The sequence below is a fragment of the Pagrus pagrus genome (genome assembly GCF_965226575.1).
Source record: "Pagrus pagrus genome assembly, chromosome: 4".
In the NCBI taxonomy this organism is placed as follows: domain Eukaryota; kingdom Metazoa; phylum Chordata; class Actinopteri; order Spariformes; family Sparidae; genus Pagrus; species Pagrus pagrus.
In genome coordinates, this window is record NC_140188.1 from 27,134,207 (window position 1) to 27,153,538 (window position 19,332).

The 19,332-nt window shown below is 40.3% G+C and overlaps 2 protein-coding genes across 3 annotated transcripts in view; both read right to left on the bottom strand.

The window, feature by feature from the left end:
* The window catches only part of pik3cb (phosphatidylinositol-4,5-bisphosphate 3-kinase, catalytic subunit beta), a 69,038-nt gene extending 50,043 nt beyond the window's left edge, over positions 1-18,995 (bottom strand). The window contains exons 1-3 of one of the 2 annotated variants that reach the window (XM_084352086.1): positions 18,889-18,995; positions 18,226-18,301; positions 4,574-4,852 (exon numbers count right to left, since the gene is read on the bottom strand). The gene's annotated coding sequence lies outside the window, so the exon portion shown is untranslated. Of the gene's footprint in view, positions 1-4,573; positions 4,866-18,225; positions 18,302-18,888 lie in introns of those variants that run through there. The other variant, XM_084352087.1, reaches the window with a different exon arrangement.
* Positions 14,390-16,346, bottom strand: foxl2a (forkhead box L2a). The gene has a single exon (XM_084352100.1). It carries the CDS (start codon positions 16,119-16,121, stop codon positions 15,201-15,203), a length of 921 nt encoding a protein of 306 aa, XP_084208226.1. The 5' UTR covers positions 16,122-16,346; the 3' UTR covers positions 14,390-15,200.
* Positions 18,996-19,332: the final 337 nt, after the last annotated feature.

Consider the following 19,332-nt stretch of genomic DNA (forward strand, 5'->3'; position numbering starts at 1 on the left):
TTTTTATAGACTAAACGATTAACTGTGAAAATAATCAACAGATTAATCGATAATCAACGTTACGTTAATTGCAGCACCACTCTGTCGGCAAACTAATCACTGAGAATTAAAAGGTAGCCATCACTTTATTTGTGGCTGTATTTACTTCACACATCACATTTAAGATTTATCTCTCCTATATTTCACTGTACCTTCTCTGGCATTTCTCTTTCTGCTCATTACGTCTCCCTCTATCTCTCTCCTGCTGTCTTCCCTGCATTCCTTGGCAGGTCTCGGCCTGCTGTGCAGTAAAGTGGAGAATTCCAGCAGGCCGTTCTCATCTAACAGTCAGTCACATTTCTTGCTATGGCGTTTTCCATTTCTATGTATAGTGTTATAATGAGCTATAAGGTGCAGTTAGAGCAGTTGCCTTTCCTTTTCAGTGCTGGTGGCAGAGAGAAATTGTGAGGCATAAAAAAGACAGTTGTGAAATTGTGAAAGCCAGCTTGTACACATTGACACAAAATAAAAAAAACACACACACACACACAACACGTTTTCCGACTCCCTTTCCTACCATGCACTCAGAGGATGTTACGCAAGCCTTTCACTGTAATGAGAGTTAATTACTTTAAAAGTGTAGCAGCAGGAAGTGTGAATGAGTGTGAGAGAGTGAGAGGGAGATAGATGCAGGGACAGAGAGGGAGATAAAGAAAATTTCACTAATAATAAGTGAAAGGAATTGCAACACACACACACACACACACACACACACACACACACACACACACACACACACACACACACACACACACACACACACACACACACACACACACACACACACACACACACACACACGTGTCTTACTCGATAGACACAGACAATAGAACATATAATCAGGCAATCGGATTGCAAAAGTGGGTCTGTAGGCGTTTCATATGAAAGTGTTGTTATAACAAATACATTGGAAACAAAAAAATGACCTTTTCTCTAATGCTACTCCACAGCTCACTCTCGATGCAGTTAAATAATGCTGCCTTTCAGAGCTCCAGCAACATTTAGCTCTATTCAAACACAGCAGGCAATCAGTGAGACAGAAACTCAATGGCAGGGAACATACGGTCAGGAAAAAAAATCTGCTGGTCAAGGACCATTAGGTCAATACACGCAGCACCTGTCTGACACTGTACACAAACACACTGCTAATAATTATTCTCCATATTAAGCCTTTGAAATCCACCTTTTTTTCCCCCTGATCTCTTATCTTTTACTTGGATGTAAACCCTGAATATTCTGTCTTACCAGTACTATTTTAATATACATAAGTTGTATATACAGTGCGGTCAGTGGACAGTGGACTCCAGCACATTGGAGTTGAAATTACAACAATGACAAACACATTGAAGTGTTGACTTAAAACTTTCCCACACTGTTCACTCGGTATGAATGTGAACACCCTTAGAGTTGAAAGTCAGCATTTTCACCTCATTGGCTTTGTATCATTTGAAATCCAACATGGTGGACTACAGCCAAGACAATGAAAAACAGATCACTGTCCAAATACTTGCAGACTGCGCAGTATGTTTAGTTTCACCTTGCAGAGATATGCCCGTTGTTCTGATGTGCTTAATGGTCAGAGTTGAGGAGTCTTTGAGCACAGTGAAACATGTAACGGCAATAATATGTATCATTGTTCTGATCACTGACACCGAGCACACTGCTGCATGTAAAGTAGGTCTGGCGGTATTAACGACAGACTCAAAGCTTTACACCCTAATTTCAATGTGCCGTTGGTCACCGAGAGCAGAAACATGTTTTTTCTCCAGTTACAGTCCACCTTTCTCAGCCCCGAACATTCAGGTAGCTAATCCTAAACCCCAACACAAATCGGAAACCTCTCACAAGAATGACCTCACTTTAGTGTTCAACTCTGAAAGGCCAGTGATTAAGGAAATGGACGTCACAAGAGTTACAAAACTTTTTTTTTTCTGACACACTTATTTAGAATTCTGCTTTCATTTGTGCCCAGTTTCTCGGAGAGGCCTGCTTTGGGACTAAATCTGGCTTGGAGTAAATAGCTGCATTGTTGGCTGATGTCTGTGGAGTGACGTCAGTTAGAAAGTCTTATCAGACAACTTTACCTCAGAGGGGGCCTGACAGCAGACCCCGCCCAAGAAAGAGCAGCCAGGACATTTGCCTGATCGAAATAACTCGAAATAAACTCAAAAGCATCAAATGGAAAGTAGTAATGCTGTCTGTGCCAATACAAACCTAAACTAACAGCAAATGTTGGCTAATTGTCTTGGGAAATTCTCCTCTTTTGTAACATGCTGTGAGACTCTAAGATTCTCTCTCTGCAAGCATCAATCCAAGTCTGAGTAATCAACAGTGTAGGATGGCAGAGTTGGGAATGTGTGTGAATGCTGGGAAAATGCCTGTAAGTGCCTGCATCACTGTCAGAAAGATGAAACCTCTGTAAATTAAAACTAAACAACAACAGTCAGAATATCATTACAGTTATGTGTGTTTGTGTGTGCGTGTTTTACATCTATAAACAACTGAACAGGAAATGTCAGACTGAGTCTCGCATTACCTAAAATACCAGTTACAATTGCTGGCCCAGTGCCCCTGTAGAACATGTTGGTCTCAGAGTGGGTCAGGGGTGGGTGACATGGATAAAGTCCTTTGCCATGCTACTGTATAACGTAAATGTATATCATTGTATTGTGATAAAGCAAAATTTTGGGTGATTGAACAACCCAAAAACCATACAGTGTTTCTAGTTTTTTGGTTAATTTAGAAAACTAAGACCTGTAATATAAAATACAATATTGCCATAAAGCAGTGCAACTCATTGGTTTGCACCATGGTCCAAAAATCTATCACATCACACAACAGCAAAACCCTCAACCCTCAAGCTAAATGCTGAACACATACTGTAAGTACACGAGGGTACGCACACGTCAGCTCAGCTGCATTTGTTACTTTTTCCTTGTGTTACCTGACGTCATAACCTCAGACCTACTGATGCAGACTGAACTCAAATGAGACTGATTCACGAAACATTTCTGCCTTATCGTGAATGAAGAGCACAGGGGCTTTTATGAATACTGAGCCTGAGGATGTGTAAGGACAAACACAAACACAAAAGCAGTCATGTATGACACGTAGGAAACATAGGACACGGTTGGCATTGATCTTTTGCTTTTACTGAGAAAGAGGAGGGCTGTGTTACAAGACATGCCGAAACAAGAATTCAAAATGATGACAATTCTTAAGAAGTAGCAACTGTCAAGTCAGCCAATTATTAGTCAAATACAGACAGAATCCTGACGTGTATTATTGCCCTTTCCATTTTTTTCTTCAGCGTTTTATCTTTTAAACTCAGTAAAACTAATCTACAACTGTTGAAGGTCTTCATGATTCAGCATGAGTTACAAATGTCAGAGGGATCGTAAAATTTAACCTAGCCCTAACCCCAACTCTACCAAAGATATTTAGCCTCTGCTGACCTCCGTCTGACTATAAAAACCAAGTTTGTATGGATAGGGCAGAAAAGCTGACTAAATGAATTACTCTCAAAAGTTTCACATCCTCTTTTAGCAAAACAGACACAGCTGTCATCAGTGACGCAGTGCAGTGCGTTATACTATTTCTTAGACTACTTTTTGTTTTATAGATTTATGAAATGGGGACCGAGGCCCAGGGGTCACTGAAGAAGATCAAGAGGATCCATATCAGAATGACAAAAGTAATAGTTCAAATTGACGATCCCACTACAGTTCAGATTAAATGATCACAAAACGACAATGCTGATTACCTAATTGTAGGTAGGATTCTTTCACATGACCCCTGAGGAGGACACATCATATGAACTTATATCAACTTCAACAGTAAAGTCCAATCTTAGAGATTGGGACATATGACGAACCTAACTACAATATCTACTGATGTCAAAATAAGAGAATTTAACACAAACTCTTTTGGCCAAAACCAACACAGTTACAATACAAGCACTCATCAGATTCACCTCCCTTGAGGTGTAATCACTCCGGAATGCTTCATTCTGTTCTCGTATGGAGGGAACAGAACAGAACGAACTCACTTTAGAAATGTATTAACTTTGTTGTTGTCGTGGTTATCGGCTGAAGGCAAAAGTCTCCAAACTAATTTTGAATCTTTAACCAGTCCTCTGGTTCTCCTGGTATATTCGGCATATACTTCTAGCCAGGAACAACACTTGATATCTGACATTTACAACTTAAAAATTGTGGTCGCTAACGTCGTCCGTCACAATCTATTTTAGTGAACGTTGCTTTATGGCAATAACCGAGAAAAGCCTACATTCACACCAGATTCATTTTATCTAAATATAAACAGTCTGCCGGTGAAATGTCGAATTAAAATGTGCTGTAGATTTGAAGAGGTTCTCAAGTTATTTTCTCCGAGGCAGGGTTATGATTGAGCAAATCGACATTAAATTGACAGATTGATGAACGCAGTTTGGCGTGAGGTCCTCGCTCGGCGAGTGGAAAGTAGGCTACGGAGCTGATATCAATCACACAACAAGAAAGAACAAGTGAGGACTTACCTTTAGTGACTCTGTGGTGTGAGGTCGGTGAAGAATGTATCGGACCAACACACAGCTGAAACTTAACGCTGCTGTGATGTCTTCACGACAGAGTAGTCTCACATGGAAAAAGTCTGTGTGACACACGACCCGCCGCCCGGCTGTCTCCCTACGCAGGACACGGATCTCGCAGGTGGACAGGAGCGCGGTCCAGTTCCTGTTTGTTTCAGAAGGTGAACCACTGCCGCTGCTTTTCCTCCGCCAGCTCTCCCTCCGCTCCCTCCGCCACCGCTGTCAAGTCTGAGAGAGGAACAGAGAGGCAGGACCTCCGCTCAACATGTTCAAAATAAAAACCCTCTGCGATGACCGGCAGCAACACAAGCAAGACGTTTTGATTAAAGACTAAATCCACCCCTAAGTTGGAATTTCCATTGGTTTATTCCTGTTATAAACAGTATGAGAAATAGAGCATTAAGATTTGAAATGATAATATCATCAGATTACATATTTTACATATTTTTGTTCCATTCACTCTGACTCTATGGGTAGATAATATTTGGACTGCGTGCTTGAGATTACTTTCAAAGACATGAAAAGAAAAAAAAAAGAAAATATAACACAGAGAAAGTCATGATCGGATCTCAGATAGTAGTTAGTTCAGTAGTTTTCATCTCATTTTACCTGACAGTATTTCTAGTAGGTAAAGATTGTGTTATTCCACTGCTCATGTAGGCTACATCACACAATCAGAAATCTTGCCATGCACAGATTTGTTTTACTGACTATTGCACTATGCAGATACATCTTTTGTTAGGAAAAACACGTGTGCAAGATAGGAATGCTACCATTAATTATCTTCAGGATTTCATTTGTAACCTGGTCTGAAAAGACATTCACAGCAGCCGTGGGAACTGTTACATCCTTATGAAGCCTCTGACCTCTCAGACACACTACAGTGCCAGTACATTTAGTGTGGGGCTTATTACTTGACTGAAACAATGCTTGCTTTTCCAAAGTGGTCCTATGATGCTTTTATTGTGAAAGTCCCATCCCCTTTCTTCTGGATTCAATCTGTCTATCTGAAGCTGATTGGTGCAGTTCTCCGGTTGAGGCATGGAGGGCAGCCGGCTTTCTTCCAACAACCGCATACCACCGGCACAAAACTTCTGAGCAGTGATTTCACCCGGAAACACAAGATCTGTCAGCCTACTCTTCAAGAAAACCCGGAGTGAATTCATCAGGCAAGCACGACATTCAAATGGCAGTAGGCTTATAGACATACATGAGCTGACAACACGCGTCTCTTCAGCCGTTATTAATCTTTTATTCAGTCATTAACCACCAAGTTAAGCCATTTGGTAATGACCCAATGTCTTATCTTTGTGAACAAGTACAACCATGTAAAGGGGTGTACAGTCGTTTGGCAGGAAAAATGATGAGCTTTGCTGCCCTCTGGTGATCAAATGAGAAATTGTTCAACTCAAAATATATAATGCAGTCAGCCTATGCAAAATTATACTATTGGTTGTCATGGAAAATGTTTGTACGTTGAAAAGTGTTTATTAACCTTTTTTACACGATGGTCCATTTTTTTTTTTAAAAATATGGTTAAATCCAGTGTCTTATTATAGCTCGTCATAGCGGCCCTTTATACACAGCATAGCTGACTTGCCCCAATTTAAGGACTTTAATTATTGCTTAGACAAGACTTATGGGCGGAAAGGCTTTTTAAAATGTATTTTGTTCTTAGAACCCCATCAGGGCTGAGTCCACCATCCTCCCCCCAAAATATGACCAGAAACTATTAAAGCTGCTTTAAGTGATATATAAGAAACATTACTTTCAGCGTTGTGTGACAATGCATTTTTATACAATCCAGTAGGTTTTGTTATTTAGACAAAGACAGGAGAGAATTTTCTCAACCCATACACAAACACAGCAGCAAGTGACTGCTTTGTTTATTCATTTATTTATTGGACTAAAACAAGTCAAATTTAATGTATACTCCCACGCAAAAATGATTTTCCTTTCAAAATATAAAAGCCAAGTTTAACATTTAGCCTTTTTCATAGCCTACATTTTGACTTGCCATGTAGCACGGGTGTGACTAATAACATTAAGATTGACATTGTTTAATTTAAGTGTCCCAGTGAACTGTAGGAGTGATAGTGAGGCTGCATTCACAACACCAGGACCCTGAATCTGAGGCAGCTAAATGGAATTCAACCATCATTCATTTTTTGTCATTTATATCTTTGTTTTTCAAAATGTCATCTGTTTATAAAAGCCTATAGTTTCATAAAACATGGCAAAGATTTCCACACAGGGCATTTGCTGTGAGCTTTTTATTATTTGAGGTTTACCACCTGTCAACACTAGTTTAGTCTTATAAGTAAGTAGCCTAAGCCATTGGGATTTTGGCATGATGAAGATGTACCTAACTAGAGGTAACATCTCCAAGTTATGATCTATAGTTTGCGATTGTATAGTTTTTGGAAATGCAGTTGTTTTAAGCCACTCACTTACTCCGTAATGCAAGGTGCTATGTGGTACTATTCCTCCTTACCTTGATAGAAATGAGTGATTTTGGTGATTGTTAGACATCTGTTTCTATTGCTGGCATGTTTAAGGTTCATTTATTTTAATAAAGCCTACACGTTTCATTTGCTTCCTTTGAGAAATAATACATTCTAGCGCTGGTCATATGTTTTCTAATTTTGTTTAACTTGTTATGTTTTATACTTTTTGATTGTGTTCCTGGTTCCTGGATGTTATCATTTCAGCTGATTCAGGGAACAGGGAGAGGTGAGTCACATTGCAAAATCATGGCCTTTCTAGTGCCACAAGGGGGCAGCAATGACCCACACATAACACTTTATAGTGCCTGAGTCCATTTCAAGGGAGAACTAAAGATTACTCTTCCAGTGTGAGCACATTTGGGTGACTTCTGTAAAAAATTATGTTCTTGGTGTGACTGCTTTCAATGATGATGGTATTCAGTGTCATAACTGCACGTGGATTCTTGCCTGGTTGCAGTGCCATGTATACAGCTGGCCTTGAGAAGTTCTTTAGGGTCACCAGTTCACACCATGATCAGAACCATACCACCAACTATAACTAGTTTTGTCAGAAATACGTACATTTAAACAACCTCCTCAGGCCACAAGTATGTGTGGTGCACCTCATCAGTGATATAGAAAATTGTGTCATATGCCATGTGCTTGACCTATTGGTGGGCAGGGGTTAAAGGCTCTTCCTCAGAGTTCCCCTCATAACGCTCTCATTGTCTGAAATTTGCTAAACATAAGCTGAGCTCAAAGGGAGCAGCCTATGCAGTGTCGTCCCGGGTCCAGCATGCTTCCATTACTGTTCCTCTTATTTGATTAAATGTACCCTAACTCAGTCCAAACCCACACTGTGCATAATCTCATCACAGATGATAAGCGTGTAATAAAAAGCATATTTAACTTGAAAGGGTACCTTATGCGAATGCGTATAATTATGGATATCAAAATATCATCATTTGTTTAATTGTGAGGCCTTGCCAAGAGGTATGTAATTGCTTGAAAGAAATGTGGCTGAAATTGGGATCTGACCTGGGACTGGGTTTGGCATGTACAGAGAGGCGGGGCAAGGGTCACGCCTGAGGCCAACTTCCTGTTTTGCATGTGTACCTTATAGCCAATAGAGAGAGACTTACTTCACACACCATATAATTTATATGACAATAAAATAATAATATGACAATTGAATACACATTTGATGCAGAGCTTTTTCAATAACAGCCAATAATTTACTGAACTGTCACTTAATATAATTGAATAATGTGTGTATATTACCTCTCTTGCAATTTGTATCCTAATATGGCTGCACTGTTTAGAAATTGAAGAAAATCCTGATAGTGTCAGTAAAAAGGCATTTTGGAATTGTTTTGGTTTTGAAAGAAGCTCAGTGTTTGGCATTCATATCCGAATGAGGTTATATTTCTATTACTGATAGTGGGCTGATGCATAACAGGCCTGCAGTGATTATATGTCTCACACCATCCCCAGAGGTCAGCCAAAGTCTGACCAAGAAGTTGTACTGCGTTATTATACAGTAGAACAGGTGCAGGCCCTTAATGATCCCTGTGGGAATTCAGTTTTATCTTTGATTAATTGGCATGTTAACAGGAGAAGAGTTATCCTAATAGCTTCTTGTTGCCAACACTGCGGAAGTTTTTAGGGGGCGAAAGGAAAGGGGTTTAAAAATAGACTCCATCAGTGCACGATGGGAAAAGACCTGCCATTTAAATCCCGACAAAGCAATTTGCAGCTCATAATCAAGAGAACGGAAACATTTTATCGCATTTCCCTTTACAGTATAAGCTGACCAGTTCCGCCACAGCCACAGCAGAAATTAACATCAGCTCAGTGCTGGTAAATGCTTGCTGCTGCGTTTGTTGGTTCAAACATTTCTGTTGGCACAGAACCTGTTATTGGGTGACATCTCATTATGAAAAACAGTTTGGTAAAGTGAGTATCTGCTTTAAGTTTATTTTCCTGATCCAGATAATTTATCATATATATATATATATATATATATATATATATATATATATATATATATATATACATATATTTAAAGAAACCCATCAATTATGTGGCTTAATATAAACAATATTTAATATCATCCACCACCCTGTGAGGCTTACAGTCGTGACCCCCTTCATTTGGACAGCGATGGTGCGTATGTGACATTTGAGTGTCCTGGTGATGGCTGGAGGGTAAACACAGGTCAGTGCGTGATGATTTTTCTCTGTGAATAGATGACAGTCCGTCTTTTCCTTGAATAGATGACACTGGTATGTATTTATAGACATGGTATTCTAGACATTGGATGGACGTGTTGAACAAACGCACGGTTCCTATTTACAAACTGTGGCGTTATAATCAACACACTCTATTGTAATTGTTTTGGCTTATTAAAGAATTATTACATGTGATCCATTGTTTCGCGGGGTTGTCATTAAGATATGAATCAGGAGTCAGTGAAAACATCACGTAGATCACCGTGACAAGTTGATTACATTGGAGATTCACCAGAGGACGCGTTCCGAAAATAAACAGCTCTATATTGAGTAACGTCGTAGAAATAGCACAGATATGCGGCGGACAGAATGAAACTTCTAGTATTTCTGCTCCAACAAGAGAGAAAGAAAAAAAAAAACTCGTGCTGATTGGAACAATTGCCGGATTTTCTGCGAATCAAATCTTTGCATATTTTCCTGTTTGGAGCAGATGTATACCAAACATTGGTGACCCCCACTCTGCTTTTCAATGGGTTTGGGGTGATGTGCGCCGCTACGAAGTGGAAACTGTTGCTCCTCAATCTCAAACATTAGCGAGAATGCCAGGAATTCAATTGTGTGCAGGCATTGGGAAGCCTGCAACCTGCGTGTGACTTGACCGGCCGGGTCGCATCGCCGGTGCCCCGTCGAGCATGCAAGCTGTCATACCCGGAACGAGTCCAGGTACGCTACCCTGTGTGTGTGTGTGTGTGTGTGTGTGTGTGTGTGTGTGTGTGTGAAGAAGAAGAAGCGAGGGTCAAATGCGTACTTCTACAATGAGTTGACCTCATTCGTCTTGTTGATTATAATCTGTCATCTCTGAGTGCACAACAAAGAATACAATCACGCTTATTCAGTGCGCGCTCGGCGGAAAACACGCATGAAAGCAAAACCGCACATTGCGCGAAACCTTTTCACCTCCTGCGGGGGGAAAAATGTAGAGTTAAGAGACATTTGTTCACCACCTATACATCCTATTCAACACTTACACCAGGCCTTTAACCCCTGCCCACCACCAGTAGGTGCACATTATTGTATGGAAGTGTGATAAAGTGGTCTGGATGTTTTTGTTGCACGACCCCTAATGCTACATTTAGTACTAGGTTGATAATTAGGTTAATATATTGAATATGAGCTCATAATTTATATATATGTTTTTTAGGGTATAACTTACCTGATAAACTATCCAAGTATTCGCGCCCTCTGAATCATGCAGGCGTGTAGGCTGTATGCCAGCAACTCACTAGTCTATATCCAATAGAGAGTGAGACGAACTGAAATTATTTGTGTAATTATTTTTTTTAATAGGCTACTAATCAGTGAATTAATGTTGCGAGGAGTAAATATTTTAAACAACCATGCTTGAATATATTTCATAAACGGAACAGGCGCGTCCCGGCGGACAGCCGTGGATCTGCTGGCTTTATAATCAGTAAAAGAAGACTAGCCTGTGTTTTAAAGCAGGCCTGTGTTGGAGCTATGAACCTCGGCTGGCCTTATCTCCCTCAGCCCCTGAGACATCCTGTATGCAGGCCCATTGTTCCCGGCCGACCGGCTGAACTGTCAACCTTTCTGCGCAAATGCACACCTGCCGCGCCCGAGTACACACACACACTCACACACACTCACACACACACAGACACACACACACACACACACACACACACACACACACACACACACACACATACATTCAGTTTGTGGCTTTTACAGAGCACATGTAGGGCTCAAAGTTTGTCGAAAAAAGTTATACGTGTGTGTATTTATGTGTTTTACTAATATGCATGTGTTGCAGAGGTAGAATATTGTCTGCGTATCATGTTATGGGGACTGGTCAACACTTTTCTCCACAAACACAGGACTAAAAACAAGATGAAAGTGTTTTTTCTTTGTCCAATAAAAACAACAGCATTAAATTGGTGTATTATGTGTTCAGAAGAACTTTAAACTCCCTCTCTGCTGCAGCCTATAGTTTATGTAAAGGTTAGTTACACTCGCCGAAACATAATTTCTTGTAAAACACTCGTATTTATTATTTTTGGGAGAGTGTTTAGAATACACTTGGCTTTCAAACGCGCCCATATCTCCTTATTGTTTACAAAACATTAATGTGAGGAAGCAGAGAATGTACACAGCTACATTTCAGGCTCGCCTCGACGCTCCCTCTGCGCACAGGAGGACGGACAAGTGTCGGTGTGTCTCCGACCGGGACCACGACTGTTGAATATTCCCAAAGCCACTGACATTTGCATTACATGTGTTAGCTGCTCATTACGCAAACGACGTTAAGATCTTGTTTGTGCTCAGTGATCCCGACGGCGAGGAACAAGCCTGGTTTACAGGAGCCGATATGGTCAACTATCTAGCCCATAATATAATATTCGCATTTTAGCAGGGTAATTATTGCTTTATACAAAATTCGTCTTCAAGTAATGTAGTGAAAATGTTGTCTCAGTAAGTTCCTGTAATGTGTCTCTTACTTCTCTTTTAAAGTAAATGACTGCAAAGCAAACATGCGCGTTTGAGATATCTGATGTAAAGATACACATAGAAATGCAGTGCATTAAATGGACTTCAGCAACAGTGAATAACCCACGGAAAAAGACAGAGTTCATTTAAATTTGTAAAAATAAATAAATAAATAAATACAATTTTTAAAAATGGAACGAGCCATTTAAAGGTGCGTATTACATTTTATTTTTTTGCTGAAGCAACTTTTTGGGCTTTTTGTATTACACCATACCTACTTTATTATTATTATCTTGTAAATATTTGCATTTGCCTACATAAAACCAGGTCAACAAAACTGTAGGCCAAAGTCAAATTACGCACAAAATGTAGCTACCATAAAAAATATCTTTGTTCAAAAAAATCACAATGTTAATGGTCAATGGTTAATTTCGTCTATATGTTTTCTAATAATACATTTCGATGACAATTATTCTTTTTGTTTTTTTCTATTCTTTTATTTTTTTCTGTTAGTGTTTTGATGCACTTTGCATTTATATTTCCCTTAGCAATACTTTTAATTTCAGATGAGGCGTTTAAAAGATAGTAAACTTAAACGTATTATATCTCCAGGTTTTTTAGGCAACTAACAAATCGAGAAACCTTTCAAACGTCATGTCCAAACGATCCTTCAATAATTCGAATACCACCACACACTAATTAATTCACCTACAATCATTATTAGCTGCAGTAGCTATTACAAGAGTCAATGGACCACTCTGTTATGCCGTCGTTTGTTAATTGGTTGGGTCAGTGATCTATAAGGGTGTGTATGTGTTTTCTTTAACTTCGTTTTTGGGGAGGGAGCTTTTGAATGGTGAGCCTATGTTTGACAGTCGCTGTGGCGCACAGAGGGTGGATGAAGGTGGATGGAAGACCCCGGACTCTGGCGCCACGTACGTCGGATCTTTGAAGGATGATCCCACAATCTAATTTATATCTATTAGATGTTAAAACGTCATATTCTGTGGCTGGTCAGCTTTTAAACTAATATTTCAGTGTGTGTGTGATTGCTGTGATGTGCTGTCAAAACAGTGCACATACTGTACTGATACACCCCTTAAATGTAAAAGTCAGAACCAGATGGCACTAATATATCGATGCGCTGTGATAACATGATAGGGATTACAGGAGGGACGGGGCTGGGATCAGTCGGTGTATTGAGGCGTTTCACTCGTCAAATATCTCTTTTACCAAGAGGCTAGCTGGCCCTCAGGGCGACGGGATGGTCTTCTGGGGCTGACAGGAACGTGTCTACGTAATTCAACAGTCTCACACTAAAACACAACTAAGGAGGAGGAGCTGCCTGTGTCAGCTTCATCATCCTCCCAGAGAGGACTCGGCTACATTTTAAACAAATGACTCTTTGATAGGACAGAACAAGGCGAATGAATTGCGCTTACTGTGTGATGTCAGAGCCTCAGAGGGGGTTAATATGACCTCCTGTGACAAGATTTAGCATTGCCGACTTTTTTTATTACACTTCCTGTCTTTGTTGAACTTATTTCCTACATGAGTCTGTATTATTTAGTCAACAAGTTAACTGCATCAAAAGTCCTCATAGCTAATGTGCACAGTAAAAGAGGGAAAAACACACGTGGTAAATTCATCATGCTATCGATGGTTATCATTATTATTGTTGTTGTTATTATTATTGTTGTTGCTGATGATGATTTGCTGCAGTTTAGAACATGAGTAGGCTATAAAAGTTACAGTAAAGATTGATGATCACGCATCCAACGCAAACGACATCGAATTGAGGCTGGAAAGCTTTTGGTTATTTGGTTCTTTTGCCGTGCTCAGAATTGAACCTTTTTAAAATATACATAGGAAAACACGGTCATAGCCTCCATGCATCGCCACTTTTCTACTGATTGGGGTTTATTTGTGAATTATGTTAAATAAAAATTGTGTTAAATATCACATAGGAGAGAAAAATATTTAGCTTAGCAGGTGGATAACAAAGACGTTTACACACAACATATTAAATAGCCAACAGACACTAGTCACTGTGGGACACAAATTACCATTGACACTGTGCCTTATTATTATTATTATTATTATTATTATTATTATATATAATATTATATGTAATATATATTATAACTTTCTATCTATACTTTACCACGTTTCACTATAGATAGAAAGTTCTCTCATCCAGTTACAAATTTTCATCCATGCAGTGTGATAAATTTGCTCTTACAGGTTGGGCATATATTACGATAAATAATGACCAACATTGCACCGACATATTTACACGGTAAACAGCGGAATAAGTGCAAAGCCAAATCTCCATAACCCTGCTCAATGGTTCATCTATGATTACATGTCCTTGGCATTTCTATAACGACCTGTAAAAACTTGTATATGTCGAAAATGCATTACTTTCATGCTGCGTTAAATTCAGAGTTGTTAATTGTTGATTGCTGTGTTTTAATGCCAGCAGTGGTTATCAGAGCCTAGAGTATAAAACAGATTACTTCATGACCACTGTATTACTTTAAGAAATACAAGTTTATTAAGAAATTCACAAACCTAGAAAAGAGGAAAAAGTGCTAATTAAAATGAAACATGGCCCCAACATGAATGAGACAATATAGCTAATCACGTTTATAAAAAATAATAATCAGAAAGATTAACAAAACCTGGCACTGGCTGGCGTCATATTGGAAATTATATCATACATACATATGGGATCAAGAAATATGAAAAACCCTGAATTGTATTTTTTTTGGCAGTCTGATGGATCTCTACACACACCCATGATACGAGGTTACGTTTCACCATGCAGGCCTTGCTCAGTGCAAGTTACTGTGAAGGCCAAACTGACCTCTGATTCATCTGATTCAATTACATATTAAAGCTCTAACTTAATTAGGGCATCTTATGTCCACGTTTCATTTGGCAATAGTTAGGATGATACGTGCGTAAAGATGAGAGAAATCATTACGCATACCAGTAACACACAGCTGAGGCAATGTCAGCAACGTCTAACCCCGTGAAAATGAAAAGTTTTTCATCGGCACAATTATGATTACAATACCAAGTTACGGCCATCAGTCCAAGTGTAATACAGGCGCACGAAATGGCTCCCAGAGGTTGTGCTACCTGATGTGTCCTGATGACTTCTTTAGCTCCCGATTCCATTTTGTAAAAACTTTCTCCACATCAACTCGCGCATATGGGTGTCAGCTTGACCCAAACAGCTCGTCAGAATGGTCTCTTTAAAAATACTCTTGGTTCTGTTTTGAAATCACAGGAATCATCTCTCAATGTTGGAGTCCTCATTTTACACAGACCATTTGGTAAACTTTAAATATCAATCCTCGTGTGTAACGCCGAGTGTTTGGTCTCGTGTTCCCAGTAAGAGCAGTGCATCATCGAGAGCTCCGCGGGCTGGCGAGAGCAGGCGAACTGAAGGCCCGCTCCGTTACTGGAGGAGACCGGAGGTGGTGCCGCGGTGGCCGGGCTCAGCTGCTGGGCATGGTGGGGATGCGCGGGATGGTGATGGTGACTCATGCCGTTGTAAGAGTTTACCATGCTGGGCAGCGCCATGCTCTGCACCCGGGAGTAGGGGTTATAAGATGAGGGGGCTGACAGTCCCTTCACGTTCACTGGACTCACGTTGCCGCTGGCCATCTGACAGGACGTGTAGGACATCGGAGTGGGCGGCTGGCCTAACGACCAAGAGTTGTTCATGAAGCTAGACTGCAGGTACTTGGGTGGGGACAGGTAACCATAGCCGTCTCCTCCGAACAAGGACTTCCCCGGCTGGAAGTGCGTCGGCGGCGGTCTGAACGGCCGCTTCATCCTGCGGCGCCTCCTGTAGTTCCCCTTCTCAAACATGTCCTCGCAGGCTGGGTCCAGTGTCCAGTAATTCCCTTTTCTCTCCCCGCCGCCCTCTCGCGGAACTTTAATGAAGCATTCGTTGAGACTCAGGTTGTGTCTGATGCTGTTCTGCCAGCCTTTTTTATTCTTCTCGTAGAAGGGGAACTTGCTGATGATATACTGGTAAATACCGGACAGAGTGAGGCGCTTCTCTGAGCTCTCCCGAATGGCCATGGCAATGAGAGCGACATAGGAGTACGGCGGTTTCTGGGTCGGGTCCGGCTTCTCCGGGACCTTCTCCTGGACCGGCTCCTCTTTGGGTCGCTCTTTCTCCTTGGTCGTGTTGGTGTCGTGGATCATTAAGGCCATTGCGTCATCCTCCGGGCTTTGGTAAGTGGCCATCATTGCGCACACCAAAACAAAACAAGTCCAGTCCAAACGCCGAAAAGCAAAACTTTTGATGGCGCTCGAAAACTCGATGAACAAAATGATGTGGTGCAGAACCTCAGGATGCACCGCGAAGTGAAAGCTGTGTGCCAAACTGCGCACAGAGAAATCTTGTTTTGCTGCTCAATAAGGTGACATGCACCAGACCTTCCTCTCTCTTCTACGCGGATTTTTCTAAACTGGTTTCTGATGGAGGAGCAACCCAAGTTGTGGTTTGAGTCAGTAAGCCCAGCCCTTTCCTCTTTTTTTTCAGGCACTGACAGGCTGCTTTTGCTCCAGTGCTCTCTATGGAGCGACGTAGGTCGTCGTGATTAGTGCGTATTTGAGTTCCGCCTCCGGTGGTTACACTGAATAAAAAAAACAACTAACTTTTCTTAACATGTTGGAATTCGTTTTCATCACACCTTTGTCCAAATACTGCAGACATTAAACATCAATTTGCATTTAAAAGTACAATACACACCTGGAAGCATCTATTGATGGAAAACTAATCTATCTAAAATAGATTCAGGAATGTTATGTTAAGTACACATCCTAGTTTTAACTGTATAAAAGGCTATAAAACATTTTTTGATTTAAAGGTGCATTACGTAGATTTCGGGACGAAATTTTAATCAGAAGGAAAATCTTCATTGATGGAATTTAGTGTCTGAATAAACAAACTGTCCTCAAAGGACAACGCAGTTTTGTACTATTTTGATTTGTTTGCATTTGCAGGATCCTTCAAAATAGCTTCAGACAGTCACCGGGCACCGTGTTCTCCCAAGAACAGCGTGTTTATTTAGTTATGGAAATAAATAAATATATCCAAGTTTGTATTATTAACTTATAAATATTGTAAATATTACCTTTCTGAGTTTGACTAAACTACATAGTGCACCTTTGAAGGTTGCTAAACAATTTGCTTCATATCGAAGAAAGAAAGAAAGAAAGAAAGAAAGAAAGTAAGAACATAAATGACTGATCAAATGAATTTGTGATATTTTCATGCACAATACAGGCCTTGCTAAAAACAAAACTTGGACTAATTCTACTCTCAAAGTAATATATATTTTAAAAAATAGGGGCAGAATAATTTTGGGTGTGTGTTAAATGGTTAATATAGCACATCTCTACATTTATCTATTGCCTAAATAAACAGTTATTGGAACAAAATTCGTTCCAAACATCTTTAGTGAAACTATAGCCACATATATTTGACTAGACTCCGCCAATCGGAGGCTCTCATCTCAGCCCAAACCCACGCACATTTGCAAACGGCTGCGTGTCCACAGCTCGAAGAAAATCTGGATAGATAGTGCTGCATAATTAGCTCACATAGAGAGGGAAGTGCACGGAGAGGTATACATTTCTCCGGCCACCCATGAGGGTCCCCTCGGCTTTCTCTGGAAGTGTATTTCCGTGCTCTGGGAGTCTGTGCAGGTGGAACAGCATTGGCATGTGTGTCATCACCCTGCAGCCAGTCTGCAGCCTGTCCGCAGCAGCTGAAACGCGCTGAGAGCCAACCATCTCTCAACGTGCAATTACCGCAGAGTCGCAGTTTGAAGCGTTACAACGCGATGTTATTTCTTGTTTCAATGTCTTTTTCACATGTTTAAGACGCAGAGCATTTCCCGATAATCTCAACACCACTATTACGCCTCTGCTCTCTAAGTATTTGGCTTAGTTAACACATGACATCATTCAATAAGTTAATTAATAGAGCTATCAAATAACACAAGAAGATACCATGACCGACTTGCAGATCAATAATATGATAAACATTCATTTTGAGGCAGAAATAAATGAGAATATTCATAAATGGATAGCCTGCTGCATGAATACTTATTTTTGAGAGTAGTGTGAAAAATGACAGTTGTAGCTAATTTGTTTTTTCTTTTCTTTTAGTGTTTTATTAATTTTGGTTTTAGAAAAAGAAAACATTTACATGAGGCACACACATCAGAACACACAACACAACGGAGATATGGTTGAGTGGTTTGTAAGTTTGTCAAAATAAAGCAGAGACCACAAAATAGATCCCCTTTGTCCTTGCCCGCTATATGTTTAGGTTCAGGCCTACCTCGTGATTTCGGGACTTGTTTAGTCTCCTTTTACTGCGCCAGAAAAACTCTGTGGTCTGCTCGTCTTCTCTGGTTCTGCAGAAATAGAAATAGGAATCATCCACTTTGGAGGGAAGACCTTTCAAATTAACATTTTGTTTAAATGTATCATATGGTCTGATAACATGAGTATTGTAATAAAATCTGTCACATAAAAAATATATTTTTTTAAAGTAAAACTGTTCCCTGTAGCCTAAGATAATCCAGTCATAATTCAATAAATTCATTTCCATCATTATAGCCCTTAATTTGCTTTTTAATTATAAGGCAGTGAAAATTATGATATTCCTCATTTTGCAAAGGACCCCTGACCCCTTCAAAGACCCCATGGTTGTCCCCGTAGATCCCCCCTAAACCACTGTTACAGGCTAACTGTAAAATGCTGTAAATGGCTAAAATGCTAAGATGTAGCCACCAATTTACCTAAAAATGGATAGCCTGTGCCATGGGGAATATAGCCCTGTGAGTGAGGTTATTTCAAAATCATTATAATATATCAGGTATTTAATTAAGCATCTGGAAAATACTCCAGTGTTAGCACACCTGCTGTGGCAAAAGTTTCACGGTCATGCTAGCAGTCCTCACAAACCTGACTAAGCTAATTAGCTTAATATGTGTTTCACCTGACAGACCACGGAGCGCCCTGCTTTAAAAACAACTCCAAAGTAGTTTTTTTACTCTGTTGCAAACGATACGTCGGCTACTTGACATCTGACATTGTCTCTTTAGGTTAAAGTCATTTTCTTGGCAGAATTTAAGGTTAGTTTCCCTCCTCCTCCTCCTCCTCCTCACCTGAAGGCTAACGCTAACCGTCCCCGGTCTGAGCTGCCGCAGTCGCGCGCGTCACGTCACAACAACGCAACGCGCTGACAATCCGTAAACACAACACGGACCCTGAAACCTGAACTGCTGCTGGGATTCAATGAGGCGCTCAGGAATGTTAATTTGATAGTACAGCCTGTTTTCATAGGCATGGACTTTAGTAGGAGATAAATACAAACATAAACAAATAAATTAATAAATAAAACAAAAATAAATAACAATAAAAATGGGAACTTATGGCTATG

What these genes read in the sequence shown, in the direction of transcription:
- foxl2a (XM_084352100.1), bottom strand. Translation starts at nt 16,121, where the DNA reads ATGATGGCCACTTACCAAAGCCCGGAGGATGACGCAATGGCCTTAATG.